The sequence below is a fragment of the Papilio polytes genome, unplaced genomic scaffold (assembly GCF_000836215.1).
Source record: "Papilio polytes unplaced genomic scaffold, Ppol_1.0 DF823731.1, whole genome shotgun sequence".
In the NCBI taxonomy this organism is placed as follows: Eukaryota; Metazoa; Arthropoda; class Insecta; order Lepidoptera; family Papilionidae; genus Papilio; species Papilio polytes.
The window spans coordinates 825,082-842,517 of NW_013525473.1; the positions used below are offsets into that span (position 1 = coordinate 825,082).

General features: G+C 32.5%; 2 protein-coding genes across 2 annotated transcripts in view; one reads left to right on the top strand and one right to left on the bottom strand.

Annotated features, from left to right (window-relative positions):
* Positions 1–5,382: 5,382 nt before the first annotated feature.
* LOC106103628 overlaps positions 5,383–17,436 on the top strand; it is a 118,370-nt gene continuing 106,316 nt past the window's right edge. The window contains exon 1 of the mRNA XM_013283413.1: positions 5,383–5,545. Within this exon, the coding sequence (XP_013138867.1) occupies positions 5,500–5,545 (46 nt within the window). The 5' untranslated portion in view covers positions 5,383–5,499. The remainder of the gene's footprint in view (positions 5,546–17,436) is intronic.
* The window catches only part of LOC106103627, a 2,926-nt gene continuing 457 nt past the window's right edge, over positions 14,968–17,436 (bottom strand). Inside the window, exons 2-3 of the mRNA XM_013283411.1 lie at positions 15,853–16,660; positions 14,968–15,163 (exon numbers count right to left, since the gene is read on the bottom strand). Coding sequence (XP_013138865.1) covers positions 15,857–16,660 — 804 coding nt within the window. The 3' untranslated portion in view covers positions 14,968–15,163; positions 15,853–15,856. The remainder of the gene's footprint in view (positions 15,164–15,852; positions 16,661–17,436) is intronic.

Genomic DNA, 17,436 nt, shown 5'->3' on the forward strand with positions numbered 1-17,436 from the left:
CGGGCGAGCCGGCCCATTCGTGCGAAGATGTTAAAGCGGGCTCTACCACTGTTAAATTCAGTTTCATACTTGTACGGAGGGTAGCTGATCAATTTTGCTAATAAGCAAACTAACCTACAGCTTCGCTTTCATACATTTTACTTTACTATTTGTGTTAGTCTGATTGTATTTATTCATTTTTTTCATATAAAAATAAAAATAGTCTTTGTAGTATATTGTTTACCGAAAATAAATTGTTTAAAGTCTACTCGCAGGTACGCCGAAGGTACAAAGTAATGCTGCGGCGTCGAATTCAGCCGCAAGTTATTTATCATTCTGTGGGACAATGTTCCAGTAAACAAGGGTCTTAGCTTGGTTGAAGTACTTTAAATAATTATTCTAGATGGCACATTATTTACTATGGTTAATACATTTTGTTCCAATACAAAGCCTAAAGATTTTTCAACCAAAGACGCACTAGAATTTTTGGAATAGTACTCAAATAAATCATGAAAGCCCTCTACAGTATCGAGGATTTTTTCTGGCGTAATGATTGCTTTATGTAGTTATACAATTTTTTGGTTCAGTATATTTGTAAAATTTTATACCAATAAAATATGTGTATTGCTATTTGTAACAATAGATTTGGAGCAAATTTCACTCCTAGGGTTCCAAATAGTTAGTAGTGGTACAGTAAGAGTACTTGCTTAGTTTTTAGTTTCAGTTGCCGCAGTCTGAAATTTAAGTCTATCATGGTCACATTGTCTTTGACAAGCTATATCTTATTAGAATAAACAATTTGTAGTTCATTGTAATAGTTACGCATACTTCATTAAAGTGGCTCCCTGAATTATAATTAAACGAGGCGGATCATCGTAGTCTATTGGACTATGAAATGCTCATAAAATATGCTAATGAGAATTGATATTGTCACGAGGGAGTTGCGGGCGGTAACTGTTTTAGGATAGGAAACTCTATTGTGTTTTGTGTACGTATAGAACGTGAATCCGTCCGCGTGGAATAAAAAAAAGTAAGTAGACTACGTGTTCTTCCAGACTATGTTCTACATGTATGCCAAATTTCATCCAGAACCGTTCAGCCGTTTAGGCTACAAACTCTAACAAACATCCATCCATCCATCTAAACTTTCGCATTTATGATATTAGTATGATTGGTGAACTGGGTGTAATTAAATATATCTTCTTCCCGTCTTATCCAATAATAGCAGGATCCACGTGCCAGGTTTTCTTTCTTCACGCTGATCTGTCTTCCGTCATCGTTGTCATTTCTTCTGTCCAACATAAAAATACGTACTTTGACAAAACGACAAGAGTCGTTACATGACTTGAATAACTCTAAATGCATATTATGTTAGTTACCTATAGCAGTACCATAAATTGTAGTGTAAAGTAATTGGTAAACGCATCAGCCATTAACTACAACGTAAATCACTTATCCTGTAAGTAATAGGAATCCTATGTGAAATAATTAGAATCGACACGATAGTGTAAATCAAATCAACATTGGTGTACAATGCTGTTTTGGGTTGATGATACCAGGAGTTAATTGCTATGCACCAAGCAATGAAGCGTTTCCACCAGACTACTACTACATTGCCTCATGTACTAAGACTATTTTGAAACTCATTACAAAGCTATAACCTTCTAGGAAAAGCTTGGAATTACAAAAAATCGCAAATTTCAAAGCCATGAACTGCCTTTATTTTAATTAAGTACAGGGCCATTAATTAACGACCTCGGCCGTCCTTTATTTGTCGCACAAAGGCTGCCGGAGTCGCCGCTAATGTTTTAGGTGCCGGATGAAGTAAAGTGTAAAATTTACCCATGTTAATGTCATCTTTTTTGGCTTGAAATTTTTGAAAAAATCGGATGTTTTTTCTAACGAAAATCATTTTTTCATCGTGTTTGCTAACACAGTAGAACTGGCTAGTTCATTTTTATTTTAAAAGCGTGATATTGCATTAAAGTTGCGGGGATATTTGCAAAAATACTTAAATAAGCTTACCCACTGCAATATCACAAAAGGTTTTCGCTCACGGCGCACATTTATTTCGACCCCGAATTGTAGTAATGAAACTTTTTATTATCAAAATGTGTAATTGCGAACGAAATGTATTGTACGAAACGAATGTCGAAAACATTTGTTTGTACATTTTATTTCTAGCAATTACAAATGAAAATTAACTGGCAGAGCAGTCAGTATCAGATAATCGGTGTTTCGATTTCAAAGGAGTTACTGTTTTCGAAGTTATTGTGGAAAAAAAAATTATGACATTATGACTTAAAATATAGCCTAGGTTCCACAGCCTAAGTGAAAATTCACAAAGGCTTCTTACATTATATGTCCCTAAGAAGCTAAGTTTAGTTATTCGTGTGGAAGGGTACACCGGTAGAGGTAGACCTAGAAAGACAGTTCTTTCTTCTGTATCCATCGATGGATTGGGTGAAAGGTGATATGATCGAGAAGGGAGTGATTGAGATGACGTATGATAGAGTTATCTGGAGGACAAAAACATATTGCGCCAACCCTATGGGAGAAGGATAAGGAAGAAGATAATGATGATGTCTCTAAGAGGCTTAGAAATTAATAGTGATGTTTTCTGACAGGTGCTCAGGATTTTGTAATTTCATAAAATAGCGTCGATTTTATAAGAGTGGTATAACATATAATATGTAACGTTTAGTTTGTTAGCACTATGTTGGAGTTGCTGATTAAGTTTCTAATTAGTTTGCGTCGGAATGGACTGCCTTATGAATTTTGCATTAGGTTTGCTCAGCCTGCCCACTATCTTCTAACGTTACTCGTTTAATTACTTTATACATCTGTGTTAATATAGGTTTTCCTTTAATTTTCTATTGTTAAAATGGTTAAAACTTGTTGATTGTACTAAATTGAAAATACAAAATTAAAACATCAGCGCATATTCATGGGTGTTTTTTATTTCCCTCTTAGATGTTTTTAAACTTTTTTTTACACAGAATTAATTAAAAAGAACTGTACAAGGTAAGGTAAGCTGTGTATCTAGATGCATACTATAACCAAGAATAATATGTAGTGAAGTAAACGATCAATCGAATTATCCGTGTGCCTCGTACGAACGCCGTGGTATATTAAATCTGCACCGCCGGCCCTGAGCATCGACTAGGACTGTCACTTCTTCGGGTTTGATGCTTCTTTTTATAGTGTATATTCAGTGTACGAGCTTCACATAATATCTTTAGAGTCATTAAAATGAAATAAGTCACTGGGCTATTGTTCGATCATGGAAATTGTTTTTGACTCAAGGTTAGGGGTGGCAAGTGTTGTTTTTTTCGTAGTCAAACTTCGAGTTTATTAAGTATTGGCAGCCCTAGCCTCGACACCGCTGCACGTACTCTGACAAATTATATTTATGAAATGGAGCGCGTATTTTTAAATTGATTGTTTTCGGACAACTCTGATATAGTGGTTATAGAATTTTTATAGGAGACTAGACAAAACCTGCATGTCGTATTTTTTTACAGCACTTACATTCTCTAACGTCCAAATTTCTCGTAAAGAAAACGTAGTTACGTACAGTTTATTATAAATTCTGATCAACACTTATTTATGTTTCTCATAACAAAACGTTTTATCTGGAAACTTCTTCAGGTTTATTGTAACAAAGTTTGACAACAGAAAGCGAATATCTGTTTCTACAGCTATAGCCTATATTCCAGTTTAACAATAACTGAACGAGATAAACCGCTTGTTCTGTCCGCTTGCCTGTTGGTTAATACTTTTATAGGCCAGTGAAGTATTGAATAATGCAATTAAATAACAAATGGTATCTAAAACATTAACTTAGTGTAAACCCGTACTAAATCTGTGCTAAGGGACTTCATTAATGACCACTTAGTGGGACTGTGTTCTACAGATCGATATTTAATTTAAACAGAAACACTAGAAACACCTCTAGTTCTATGGAGGAAATTTAATTGCTGTGGAATTATTAATCTTCCCCTAACAATCGAAGCAATTACAAGCTGACAGTGACGTTAACGAGCGTGTAAGATGCGGTGACGGTAATTTAAATTAATCGACGATTATTATTGGAGATGTTTTTACAATGTGTTTCCACTATTAAAACACTTGTATAAAACATTCTCTCATCTCTTTCATTCTCTTCCAGAAAACAGAGATAGATATTAATATCGAACTTTGTGGAAACCCACTGCACTGTTGAGCAATTGAGGATCAATAATCTCAGATCAACGCATTAATTGCACTAATCTGCTCGTTTACCATACGTCATTCTGCATTAGAGTTATATTTACGTAGATGGAATATCTCAGATCAGATTTGCATACACGGTATCATCGATTCGCCGAATTGCTTTAATCTTGGCTACCCATCATTAAGACAGGAGTATCAACTCAAAATATGACATGTAAATAATGCTTAGATAAGAAAAATGTGAGGTTAATTTTAATACCCAACTTTAATATTAAATTATTTTTTTTTTATAATATAAGGTTGCAAACGAGCAAGCGGCCACCTGAATCCACCGAAATAGAAAGCGACCGCTGCCCATAAACATCCGCAATTGCAGATGCGTTGCCTACCCTTCATTGACGGAGGAGGAGACGCACAAAAGAGGACATTTCCCCTTCCTATGTGTCTCCTCCACCGTCAAATCCACTTTTCCTTTCCATCCTTCCCTCTTAAGAAAAAGGTGGAAAGGGACTAAAATTAATGCAAGTTGGCAATTAAACTGATATGTAAAAGTTTTAATTAACTGATTTGGATCTACGTGTTGTTTAATATCAATAAGCAAATGTAATACTGACCCGTTTTCCACGTTACTAAGTCCTGGCACAAGCCTGCGCCGTCACTACCGACCTGATGTGCTCTAAATTGCTTTGATCGTTTTTCCGGAAGGTTAATGAATTCTCTCGCTCCAATAATCCAAACAGCCGCCGAGTAAATACGTTCTAACTTTTATACCATGCCACTAGATTGTTCAATAAAATTATAATTAGTTATAAAATCTTAAATATTTTAAAGATAGCTCTGTGGATTACAAGTTGACTGTTGTATTTAAGAGTAGAAAACCTCCATCGATTATTTAAAAAACATCTATTTTTTTATGACGCCTTTATGCCGCCCTTTCGTCACCATGCATTTTTAATCAGACACCTGGATTGCGGGTGTAGAATTATTTCCTAAGTATAAGTAAAAGTTTAAACTTAAATTTGGATTAAAAAAAATATCTAGTTACTTAACGTATTTCCTTTGTTGTTCAATTTATAACTCATCCTTTTAAGATAAAATCCTGAACAGTTTAATGCACGTTGATCAAAGGCAACTGACTTGGTATTCAATTCCAAGTGTATAACTTGGTAATATTATTACAGATATCTGGTTCTTCAACATGGATAAGTCTGCGAATAGCACGGGCCACAGCCGATAGTACCTGAGCAGGAGTTGCCACTACCCATTTACGCGAATTCCGCCCCTCCGCTATCACCGAGTTACAAGATGGTGCGCGAGAAGAAATCGCCCCACAAAACAGACTCACAGAAATGTAAGTAACTATTCTATTTTCTTTGTAACAAAAAATTGTTTGCAAAACAAATTATTTGTATAGTATCCTAGCGAAGGCTGGGGATTTTATTCTCAATATTCCGCAGAGGTTTAGTGAAATAGATTGCCACTGAGCTAATATCGTAAGAAAAGAGAACAAATTGTGCGATACACGGCACCTACGTTAAATTTTGCTGGGGAAAATATATATTTATACAAGATTTTTTTGTACAGCGTCTTGTATTAAATATATCAGAAAAAGGTAAAGAAATAAAAAAAAACTTCTTTCTTTCTCCGTTTCTTATACTAGTTTTCATATAATGTGCTGTTTGTGAAGAGAATACTTCTTTGTTTCGACAGGATCTACAGTTAACTTTGTATAAGTTAGAATGTAACTATCAGGTAGAGTCCTACGAGTCCTTAAGAACCTTTAAAATATTTAATAAAATTATATTAGTTCACATTATTTTCTAATAAGTATAAAACAAGTAAACATGTCCAAAGTACAAGGTCTCTATAGTTTGTTTACCAAATCTGTTGAGTAAACGAAATAAAATTGCTTTCTAATAAGGGTTTGGCAGTCCGTAGTAGACATAAATTTACAATATTCCCAAACAAAGCTTATTTTAAGATCAGTTAAATTACAACTTAAGCTTGTAGCCTTTATTGTTTCAATAGGTGTTATTGTCATCAATATTTCCCTTTTTTTTATAATAGAAAACAACAACAACAACAAGCAACAACAGAAAATCCTCTCCTTATCTCTGTATGGTCTGCGAACCAGGTTTTCATCTTCCAGATACATCTATCTTCTATTCCGTCCTCTCTTACTTCTTAATCTCTTCATGTAATCCCTTCATTTCTTATTAAGCTTCACCATACTTGTGTATGTACAATTTCTCATTCATGTTTAAAGTTTTTATATGCAATTTTCCCACCTCATAAAATGGTCTCGCTATATGAATCGATATTAAAAGAAAAAAAAACTTTAAATGCAATGTAAAATGTTGTATAATGCATAGTACTGATACTATGCATTATACAACATTTTACATTGCATTTTTAGTTTTTTTCTCTACTGATAGAGTAAACTACCCAGAGGTTTAAAGAGTTTTCATTTGCTAGAGAGTAGGAAATTAAAAATAAATTGAACTCCATATATCGAGGTCCCTACCGACTTCATCTCCCAATGCGATTCCATTTTACAGATCTAAAATGCAAAGGTTAAGGAGAAATATTGAATGAACATTCGAACTGCATTCTTTACGGAAATAAGTAGGCTTTTATTTGATTTATTTTAAACGTTGAAATTACGAGACAGATAAACCAAGTTAATTCAAGAAATTATTTCCTAGAGACTAATAGCTATAGACTTATGTAATTTCATTGGTAATTTCTCATAACTTATGTTAGAGGATTAACGCTTTATAATAAATCAATAAAAACATAACAATCACACCTACTATCTTCTATCTATACATATAATAAAATTGGAGTGTCTCTTTGTAATGACAAAAAAAGTCCAGATTTCGGAAACTAATTTAAGTTTTAAAATGTAAATAAACATCATAGCTCGTGTCAAACAAGTTGAGTAATCTGTTTCTGTCATAACAATACCATGGCAGGAAGTACATGTTAGACGTGTATCTTAAGTTGAGAAAAGCTATATGAATTTAAGTTTTGAATAAAGTTATTCAAACAATTGCTATGGCATTGATCGGCAAGTATGTATTTTTATACCTCGTTTTAATGTAAAAATGATAATGCCTTAATTCACAAATAACCATTACCCGCGCTGGCAATTTCCGTAAGACTCCGTTTCCATCAAACGTGCTTTATTGAGGCTATTAAAATAAAGGAAAGGTTGATAAACAGTACGTATTTTATTTTACTGGGTAATAAAGCGATCCCAGGTGTACGGTATTGTGTCAGTTTATTGCTTTACGTTAACTTATCAAGATGTTTTGAATTTTTTACTACTCTGAGCGCTGTCCTATTACCTACGAATAGATTTATATATCAGATTTCTACATCAAGTAGTTAATAACAAGGGCTTCTTTTTATTAAAAAAATGATTTTATGTTGTCAATAACAGCACTTTTCGCAAATTTATTTGGGTTAAATCTATATCTATACTATTATAATAAAGCGTAAACACACACTTCTTTGTTTTGTTGTCTAAGATGTCAGCAATTACAGCATATTTTTGAATAATTCCTTTTTTAATAAAAAGCCCTACACTTACGTCACGATTTAGGCTGTATATATTCAAGTTATTAAACTTAGGCTCAAATATTTTGGATAAAACACTAATGTGGGAAAGAGACCATAAGTTGCTGCCAACATCAAGGAAAGAAGATTGCCAAGGATTTGCTTTTGCTAATTTGACAAATGTAAGCAATGTAATAAAAGTTCCATGTGGATGAAGCCGCACGTGAACAGCTAGTAGTGAGATAAATTTGAAAGCAATATCATTTAATTGAGGTAGAAACATTTTAGGTTGTTGTATGTTCCTTTATGAGGCACAACTTTAGTAGCGAAATTTCCACGACCCTTTCATTGTAAATCAAGTGGAATTAATTCAGAGATGTCAATCGATTTATCGAGACATTTGCTCCTAATTCAACCAATCATTTGATGGAAAATTCGTAGAAATGTGTAAGAAAAAATGTTTGAGAGTAATTCCTTAATAATTTAGAAAATTTAAATGAAGTCCTAATGGATTTAAATACGCTAGAGTTAAATTAGTTTTAAATTACTGGGCGTCGCAACGGCAACTGTCATTTTAATTCTAGCTGCGGTTAGGGAGATAGATTAGAAAATAACCTCGCGTAATGTTTTTTATTTATTTAAAGTTGCCAGTAGCAGTTATCTTAATGCTACATTTTAAATGTTTTTTATATATTGTTTTAATTGAGTATAAACGTATATAGTTGTTAATTATAGTTTTTGTTACAAAAAAATTTAAGATAACTGTTGGCGATGCAATAAACCTTTTTGTGTTTTTATTCTTAATCCTTTTTTAAAATAAGAATAAATATTTTTTTATTAATTCTTTTGTAAATAATTGAAGTAGTCTTCGATAAGATGTCACAACGCTAGGCTGAATTGTACATAACATATGTATCTTAATTTGTAAATTTTTTTGTTAAAAGTTTTTTTAGTTTTGGTTTACTTCTTATTTATTTTACTCGCACATACGTTTCCGTACAAGATCGTGTCTTTCAATAACTATTTACTTTAGGTATGTATGAAGTATTGTGTTTAAGTTTAGTACATAGCTCGCTTATTTTCTTCTCTAAGTTGTAGTCAAACTTTGTGATCGCTAGCTTATGCAAGTTTACCCGTTTCAATCACTTGATCTTTGGATACACTCTAACTGTATTAAGTCGGATATAAGTTACGCTACGCTGTACTTTACTACGCCTTTACTTAAATCTTAGTTGCGTGCATTACTGGACAATATGTATGAAAATTTTTAAAAACGTCACTCCACAAAACATTAAAAGATGATTATGTCTATAAGCCATAAATGATATCGATTGTTATAATATCTATATTTTGAGGTACTTTTATTATTTTTATATTATAAGGTAGCTCAAAGTATATCGTATTTTTATATTTACATTTAAAATATTTATTTCAATCTGTGTTAAAGATCTTTTGCTATTAAATTTTGTAAGGGTTATTATCGACGCCTTGTTATTAAGTCTATATAAAGCAACAATTATTACATTGATTTATGTTAACAATCCCTCAAATTATAATTCCTTACCTGTAAATAAAGATGAGTTAAATTAGCAAGTTTCCGTAGAAGAAATGATGTTTACCTTCGCATGTTGCTAAGGTTATCGGACTATAAATGCGGGTTTTCCTTTTAAAGTCGACATCCTTTGTGTTGTTGCAATAACAATAACGAAACTAGTTTTACACATTAAGAATGTACTAAAAACAAACATAGAAATGTTGTTTGAATGATATAAGTCTAGAGCAAAGAGTTACAAGAATTTTGGAGTAAGAATAACTATTATATGAAAAACATAGTAACTGTTTAAAGTTTATAGTTTAATATGAAAATTTAATAAACAAGGCTTTATGTTACTATTCGGTGGGAGTTGTAACTATCATTGTGTGTGTATAATTTGCAATTCCAGTGAGCTTTACGTGGTCCGAATTGGCACCGTACGTTGTAAATTGGCAACCGTAATTGTTTCCCATCAAGAACAGATAATGTCTGAAACGGTAATTTCCAAACGAAATCGTTTAAAAAAAAAAACAAAATTATGATGGTAATGAGTGCTAGATAGGTGAAGTAAAAGATAGATAAGGATCACATTGAAAGATTTTGTAATACATAAGTTAATACACAGTCTCAGGCGTGTCAATTGAAAACATACTGTAATAAAAAATTGTCACTAATGAAGCGGAAAACATATCTATTTAATTAATTCATAAAAACAGGTAAAGGAGATCAAATATTTCGAACCTTTGAATAACAAATATCAAATTAATGTAATAATATTATTGTATAACATTTTCCACAATTGCAGATTTTCCTTCTTTAAATATTAACAATTCCTAACAATCACAATATGTAATTTAATAAAACGATTTTTCTAGTCTACGTTAAACGCTGTTCAATTGTTCGTAAAAAGCTCTCGCCGCTTTTAAAGCGTCTATAACGAACTTATCTTCACAGGGGTTATCGTCAAAGAAAAATGCTCCGCATTTTAACTTCTCCGAGCAATATGGATTTATCACTTTTTCATTGCAACAGGATAAAATTGCACTAGCGCAAGGGGTAATAGTTTTCGGTGGGTTTACGTATTCCCCATTCCGCGTACTAAGTATGTATGTTAGTTCTTCAACTGTGAATTTTATTTGAGATTGAACGTCACTATTTAGTTTTTCTTGTCTGATTTCTCGACAGCCAGTTTTCGTGAATACATTAATGATTAGAAAAATTGTCAGTATCTTGGTCAGCATCTGTAAATATAAAGTTTCGATTGTTTTATATTTTTCAAATACTTTAATTTGTATATAAGAGTTATTTATCCTTTTTGAGGAACTAATTTGAAGGTTTCTTTTATTTTATTGATAAGAGAAATACAAAAGAGATTTTCATATAATACAATAAATATGTATTTATTTATAACCTATATCATCGATTTTATTTTTGACTAAAACTTATAATTAGAATTAAAAAAAAGTATTCTCAGATATTTTAATTTATACGGATGTTATATAAATCTATTAGTATTTTTACTTTGTAAACTAGTTTCCACATCTATTTGGTGTATTTCAAAAGAGATATTAATAAGCAAAGATTAAATCAGAATGACCCATATTTAGCTAATGTTATAACTACACGTTGAATAAAATAAACAACAGACATAAAAACAATATTATCTGGTATGAATACTGCATAAAAACTTGTATACCAATTAGTTTCAAGTTATGTTTATCATTGAGGAAAAAAGGACCATACATAAACAAAACACAACTACAATACAACTTAAAAACAAAAGTTATAGTACGGAAATACCAAATATATAACTTACTTTTAATGATATGATCCGTCACTGCACTAATAACTTAGAAATCAACTAACATGTAAAACATATGGTAAAAAATATTTAATTTTAATTCAGAAACGTGTGTTCATGCGTTTAACTGGTGTTCAACTGTGTGTAAATTTACATGCAGAGCCTTTATTCAATGTCTTTGCTACGTTTTCTCAGAAATCGACTCAGTTTCTTACTATATGTCGGTATTGTAAAGAACCAACTCTTTGAGGAAATGTGACCGTTCAACTAGAATCTTGTTTTGAAAATTGGACAATTTATTCTATTCTATTATATCATAGAACAACTGATCCCGATGATATTTGATATTTGTAGAACATAGTCTTGAGAACATAGTCTACTGTCTTTTTTAACATAAATAGACCAGCGCTTGACCACGATTCCGCCTGAGCTAAAGACGCGGGCGAAGAATAGATATCTTACTTTTAATACCTCGCAAATGGATGCGCGGGCAAAAGAGTGTTTATAAATGTTACATTAGCTTGTACTTTGAAACGAAACCGATGAAACTATTACGTTTTAACAGTGAAATATTCTAATCAAATTAACTTTATAGTAATCGACAAGTAATTACAAAAAAGAAGTATTTTCTTCATATAAACACAGTGGCGCGTTCAATGCAAACTTATCTTACGTTAGTTAAAGAACTAAAACATAGAATACAATTGCATCTGACCAAATGAATACTTCTTTAGTTAACGCCTACACTCGGCTTCTCTAATCGGCTCTAAAATCGGCCACATACACCCACAAACACCATTTTCATGATTTTCTAGAAATACTACTACTAATATAACTACTACTACACGTAAATTCTAAACAACTGCGCATCAGTTATGTTTACTGACCACAAATCACGCTTACGTGATATTCACGATCAAAGTTTTTATAAGAATTTTAAAAGTAATAAAAACCTGGAAATTATTTTACGTCATTGTGGTTTAATTAATTATCATTATTGATTTTACATTAGAATTGATTACTGGAATAAATAAAGGCCTTTGTTCCTTTACCCTTCATACACGTTACAAAAATTATTATAATTATTATAATATCATTGGTCACAAGATTGTAATTAGAACATGAAATATGAACGGGCGATAAACTCCTTTTATATAATCACATCGTAAACCTATATCTGTACTAATATTAAAAAGAGGAAAGATTTGTATTCTTGTATGCATTGAAATAACTCAAAAACTACTGGGCATCTTCCACTGTTAGAAAGTTAGGAAAGATAGGTTATGTTTTTTTATCATTTTTTAATTTCACGCGGACGAAGTCATGAGCAATAGCTGGTGTCTAATATTATTGTTTGTATAATACATTACCATTTACTATAGAAGACGCAAAGAAGTTCTTTGTATAATATCGGAGTGCTATAGGAATCTTATATAAAAAAGTGTGATCGAACAAATATGTTTATATCATCATTTACATCCGGCTGGTAATCATATTGGAATAATATATACTAATTACAAAGAAAAGAGATTTGTATTTTTGTATGTACGTAACTCAAAAACTACGGGGCCGATTTCAAATATTCTTTCACCATTAAAAAGCTATCGTTAAGTAATATAAGCATTATTTTTTTAATAATTTATAATTCCGAGCCGACGAAGTCGCGAGCAACAGCTAGTTTGATATAAAGAAAATAGTATAAAAGTGCCATATAATTATACTTTCAGATTTAATGTGCCGAGAAGTGAAATAAGATGATCCCTACCTCTCCTTACTTTTTACGTGTCTTCACATTTTACGTGTGCACGGTTTTAAAAAATATGTTTTTTTAAATAGTTATCTAGACACCAAACAATTAACTTATAAATATTTAATAGTAAAGATTCTTTGTTGAATAATTATTATTTATAGGATCAATATCGCTCCAAAGCCAGGAAAAGGAGCCAACTCCTAAACTAGGAAATCCTGTGCTTAAGAAGCCAACCTTACATCAAGAGTTACGATTATATTATATGATTAATTTGCTTGTAATAACCCATCTAGCAATTTTATTACATCTACGTTCACCATCTTACATTAATAAGTTATTACTAACCATAACGCTCGGTGGCCATTAATCTTCCATTTAAGTAGAGATGCGGTTATGATGCACTAGAGTTCTAATGCAGGGATTTCCGACTGCACTATACAAGGAAACAATAACTTAGCAAAATATAATTCATATAGTTATGCTAGATTCACACGAGGGCAACAAAGTACAAACAGTATTAAACTCCACTACTGATTGTTAAACCGACAATACAAAGGCTAGTTCTATTTTGTAGCAGAGACCTGCTCTGCCCGAAAGCGCACACCTTTGACTTACCTATCGTTTTGTTTAGTCGCGCTTTGATTCCTAGTTGTGCAACTAAACAGTTGAATTGGCTGCGAAACAATAGACAATCGCATAACAGTTCTGCGATAGTTTAGTCAAAGATGTGCGCCCGCTCTAACTATTCTGCCCTTGTGTGAAACTAGCATTTGTAAAGAACTGCATTGCTTATGCAACATTGCATTTAATATCCTAACGTTTCAAAATTATATTGTACCAGCAAATAGCCTCGGGCTACCATTGAGTGACGTCTTTTTGTTAGAGACTAGCTTTCACCCGCGACTCCGTCTGCGTGGAATTGAAGAAAAAAAACAAAAGTGAATAGCCTATGTGTTCTTCCAGACTACCGGAAAGCGGTTGAGTCGTTTAGGCTACAAACTCTAACAAACATCCATCTATCCATCCATCTAAACTTTCGCGTTTATAATATTAGTAAGATTTTTCTTAATTTTTTTAAAATAATCCACTTTTTGTAATATCCTATTATTTGCTTTTGAACTTTGATCAGACTTATTGCAGATTTTTTTCGGAATCCAACCTTTACCAGGCTTTATTGTTGAAACTAAGTAAGAAATATAAACCTTGAACCTCTCTTGATATTAGCCATCAGTATGAACCGAAATCTTGATATGTTAATATAGCTAACTACTAAGCAGATAAATTATTGAATTTTAAAGTTGTTTGGAAATTCCCAATCGAGCAAATTGTATTTTATTATATTAACTCGTTAAAGTTGTACAAGAAATAAATATGTTAACAAAACCTTCATCAAAAAGGCAACATTTAAAAGAAACTAATGCGGTTTATAATTATAGTACATTGCGATATCTTACGAAAATCTAAACCGATATAAGTGGACATTGTATCCATTAACACGATCAGGGTTTTTCAAGTTCGTGAGCAGTTATTGATCTCGTCAGTGATAAGTCGTGACCATTTTTTAACAACATAAAAAAGCAATACTATCTGTAGCAATACAAACTGTACTTCAGTACTATATCTATAGTAATATTATAAAGCGTAAACACACAATACTTTGTGGCGTAAGATGCCAGCAATCACAGCATATTTTTGAGTAATTCAGTGTTGAAAAAACCCTACACTTACGACTTTAGGCTATATATTTTCAAGCTATTAAAAGGGGTAAATTAATTGAAAAAACCTTCACATGAAAGAGCTCGTAAAGTACAAGCTGCCAACATTAAAGAAGCAAGGTTATTATGGTAACGGAAATTTTGATATTTGCAATTGAGAATTTGACAAATGTAAACAATAAAGTAAAGTTTTCATAATTTCATGACGACGCACAGGAACAGCTAGAATAAGATAAACAGCAGGACGTGACATGTGACGTGATGTTCTTTGGCCTAACATCATGTTTATGTAATAAAATAATCATTATGGTACTTGCCATGATAATATGGTAACTAATAACCTATTGATATCATGGTAAGTAACCTAATCTTCAAGTTTAAAAACAAAGAGTTCCAAAAATAATACTTCCGATTGTTTTATACACTTTTGTTTGAATTATCCACTATTTACATTTTTATAAATTTAAAACAGTTAATAATAATTTATTGCGAGGATGTATAAATGCACAAAACTTATTACAATGAAATGTAATCACAAAGGACAGTCTTATCCACTTTCAAATGTGGTTGATTTTTTCACTCAGCTATTGTTTGGCTTCTATACTATCCTGAAAAACACAACAAAATATGTTAGTCGCGGAAAATAAAGGAAAAAACTATAAATCGGCGTTAAGATTATTTTAAGTTAAGGTCATTGAGAAAGTTTGATGATAATTCAAAAGGTTTGTTAATTTCATCACCATCTACACCAGCTCACTAAACGCCCCTACTGAAGGGCTCGAAGCATACCCTTAGGGGTTGCGTGTTTAACGATAATAAATTAAAGGATTACAAATTTATAAATTTACCATTGTCCTTTTATTCTCTTATTTTGTTTTATATTAATACCCATATCATCAAACTTTTATAGGTTAAAAATAATCAAAGTCCTTTTTTATATAATATAAGGTGGTAAACGAGCAAGCGGCTAAATCCACCGAAATGGAAAGCGATCGCTGCTCATAAACATCCGCAATTGCAGATGCGTTATATACCCTCAATTGACGGAAGAGGAGACGCACATAAAGAGGACATTTCCCCTTCCTATGCGTCTCCTCCCCCGTCAAATCAACTTTTACTTCCCATCCTTTCTACTTAAGGAAAGGGCACCACACTTATCAGATGAAATGCAGAATGGCTTCAATTCACACCTATTTTCTGTGTGGTCGTGGTATTACACTGGGCGAGCCTTTTGTGCGAAGATGTTAAAGCGGCTCTACCACTGTTGAAGTACACGTGGCACGTAATTTTTACCTACTTGTTTAAATTCCAGCTTGCACACTTCCATGTTCAACATCAGGCATCCTCCGTAATTTCTTGTCTAATTTACGATTACTTTTGGGTGATATTGTATCAAGTAAAATTATAGGTCTAGTAGTATCGTCTTCGTCATCGAAAAATGGGCCTTTATCGTCCTTATTTGCTTGTGTTGTACTAGCTACTTGTATCTTGGCTGTAGTAGTTTCTGGACGTTCGGTGTTTACAGTGGTGGTTGTACTAATCTTTGTTCCTGGTACAGGTGGCGGGGTAGTCGTATCTTGGGTAAAGATAGTTCTAGGTCGCAGTGCTGGTACAGTTTCAACCGGAAACCGTCTATGCCCATTTGCTTGAGGTCTATTTGTAGTAAATGGTTCTACTTTATTGGGTGTTTTAGTAGACGTAGCTACTGCAGGAGTTTTGAACAGATTAGGATTAATATTTTTAGGTACATTATGATTATGATTAACATTATTCCAATTGAAAAATTTAGGAATTATAAAATAATATGGGACGAAATTTTGTGGTGTTATTCTTGAAAATAGATCATCCCGTACATTACTTAGCAGGTTTTCCATAAACCTATGCAACTGACTTTCAATAAAATTGTTGTTATAATAAATTCCACTTCCATATGTTCCATATGTTTGAACGTTTGCATAGCTTTGCACATTTTGTCGGTTGGATAGTGTTATTGTTACTACGTTATCATCTTTTACTGCTTGCCATGTTTTATCTACATTCTTCGACTTACAAGCCACGACGAAGGCACACAACACGAAGCACAGGAACCTGGTAATTTGCACCATCTGTAAATACAATGAAAACATTACATATTTGCGCCAAAGGTGATCTGATTAGTAATCTATATCTATACTAATATTATACAGAGAAAATATTTGTATTTCTGTAATAATTAAAATAACTCAAAAACTACTTGTTCAATTTAAAAATAAATCCCCATTAAAAACAAAATTATCAGTGGCCGTTTTGTTTTTTTTTTAAATTCCACGCAGACGAAGTCGCTCACAACAGATGTAATAATTTTATTTTGCATTTAATTATATAGTTATTCTAGATTTATTGTGCAATTGGTACACATGTGTTATACAAGTAATGTCCAACTAACTATAATAAATTCCTGCAATAAATGAAGATTTATTTGATAAACAATTCAATGTAAACAAAGAGGTCAATGTATGAATTGAACGTGTAATGAAGCAAGTACAGTCCGATTTTTTTGCTGGGCTTAAAATAGTGCATGCTCCTTCTTTAATTCATAAATTAATGGCCCTGAAATAAAAACCAATTCAACCCAATATTTGGATTGCGTAATTATCATTAACCGCCAAAATAAATAACAGTTAGGTATTCGCCATTGCACTTTAAAGTTTCAGTATGTAGTTTAACAGTGGTAGCGCCCACTTTAACATCTTCGCACGAATTGGCCGGCTCGCCCGGTGTAATAAACGACCACACAGAAAACAGGCGTGAAGTGGAAGCAACTCCGTGTTTCGTCTGATGAGTGTGGTGCCGGAGGCCTAATTTAAGTCCCTTTCCCTTTACCACCCTTTTCTTAAAAGGA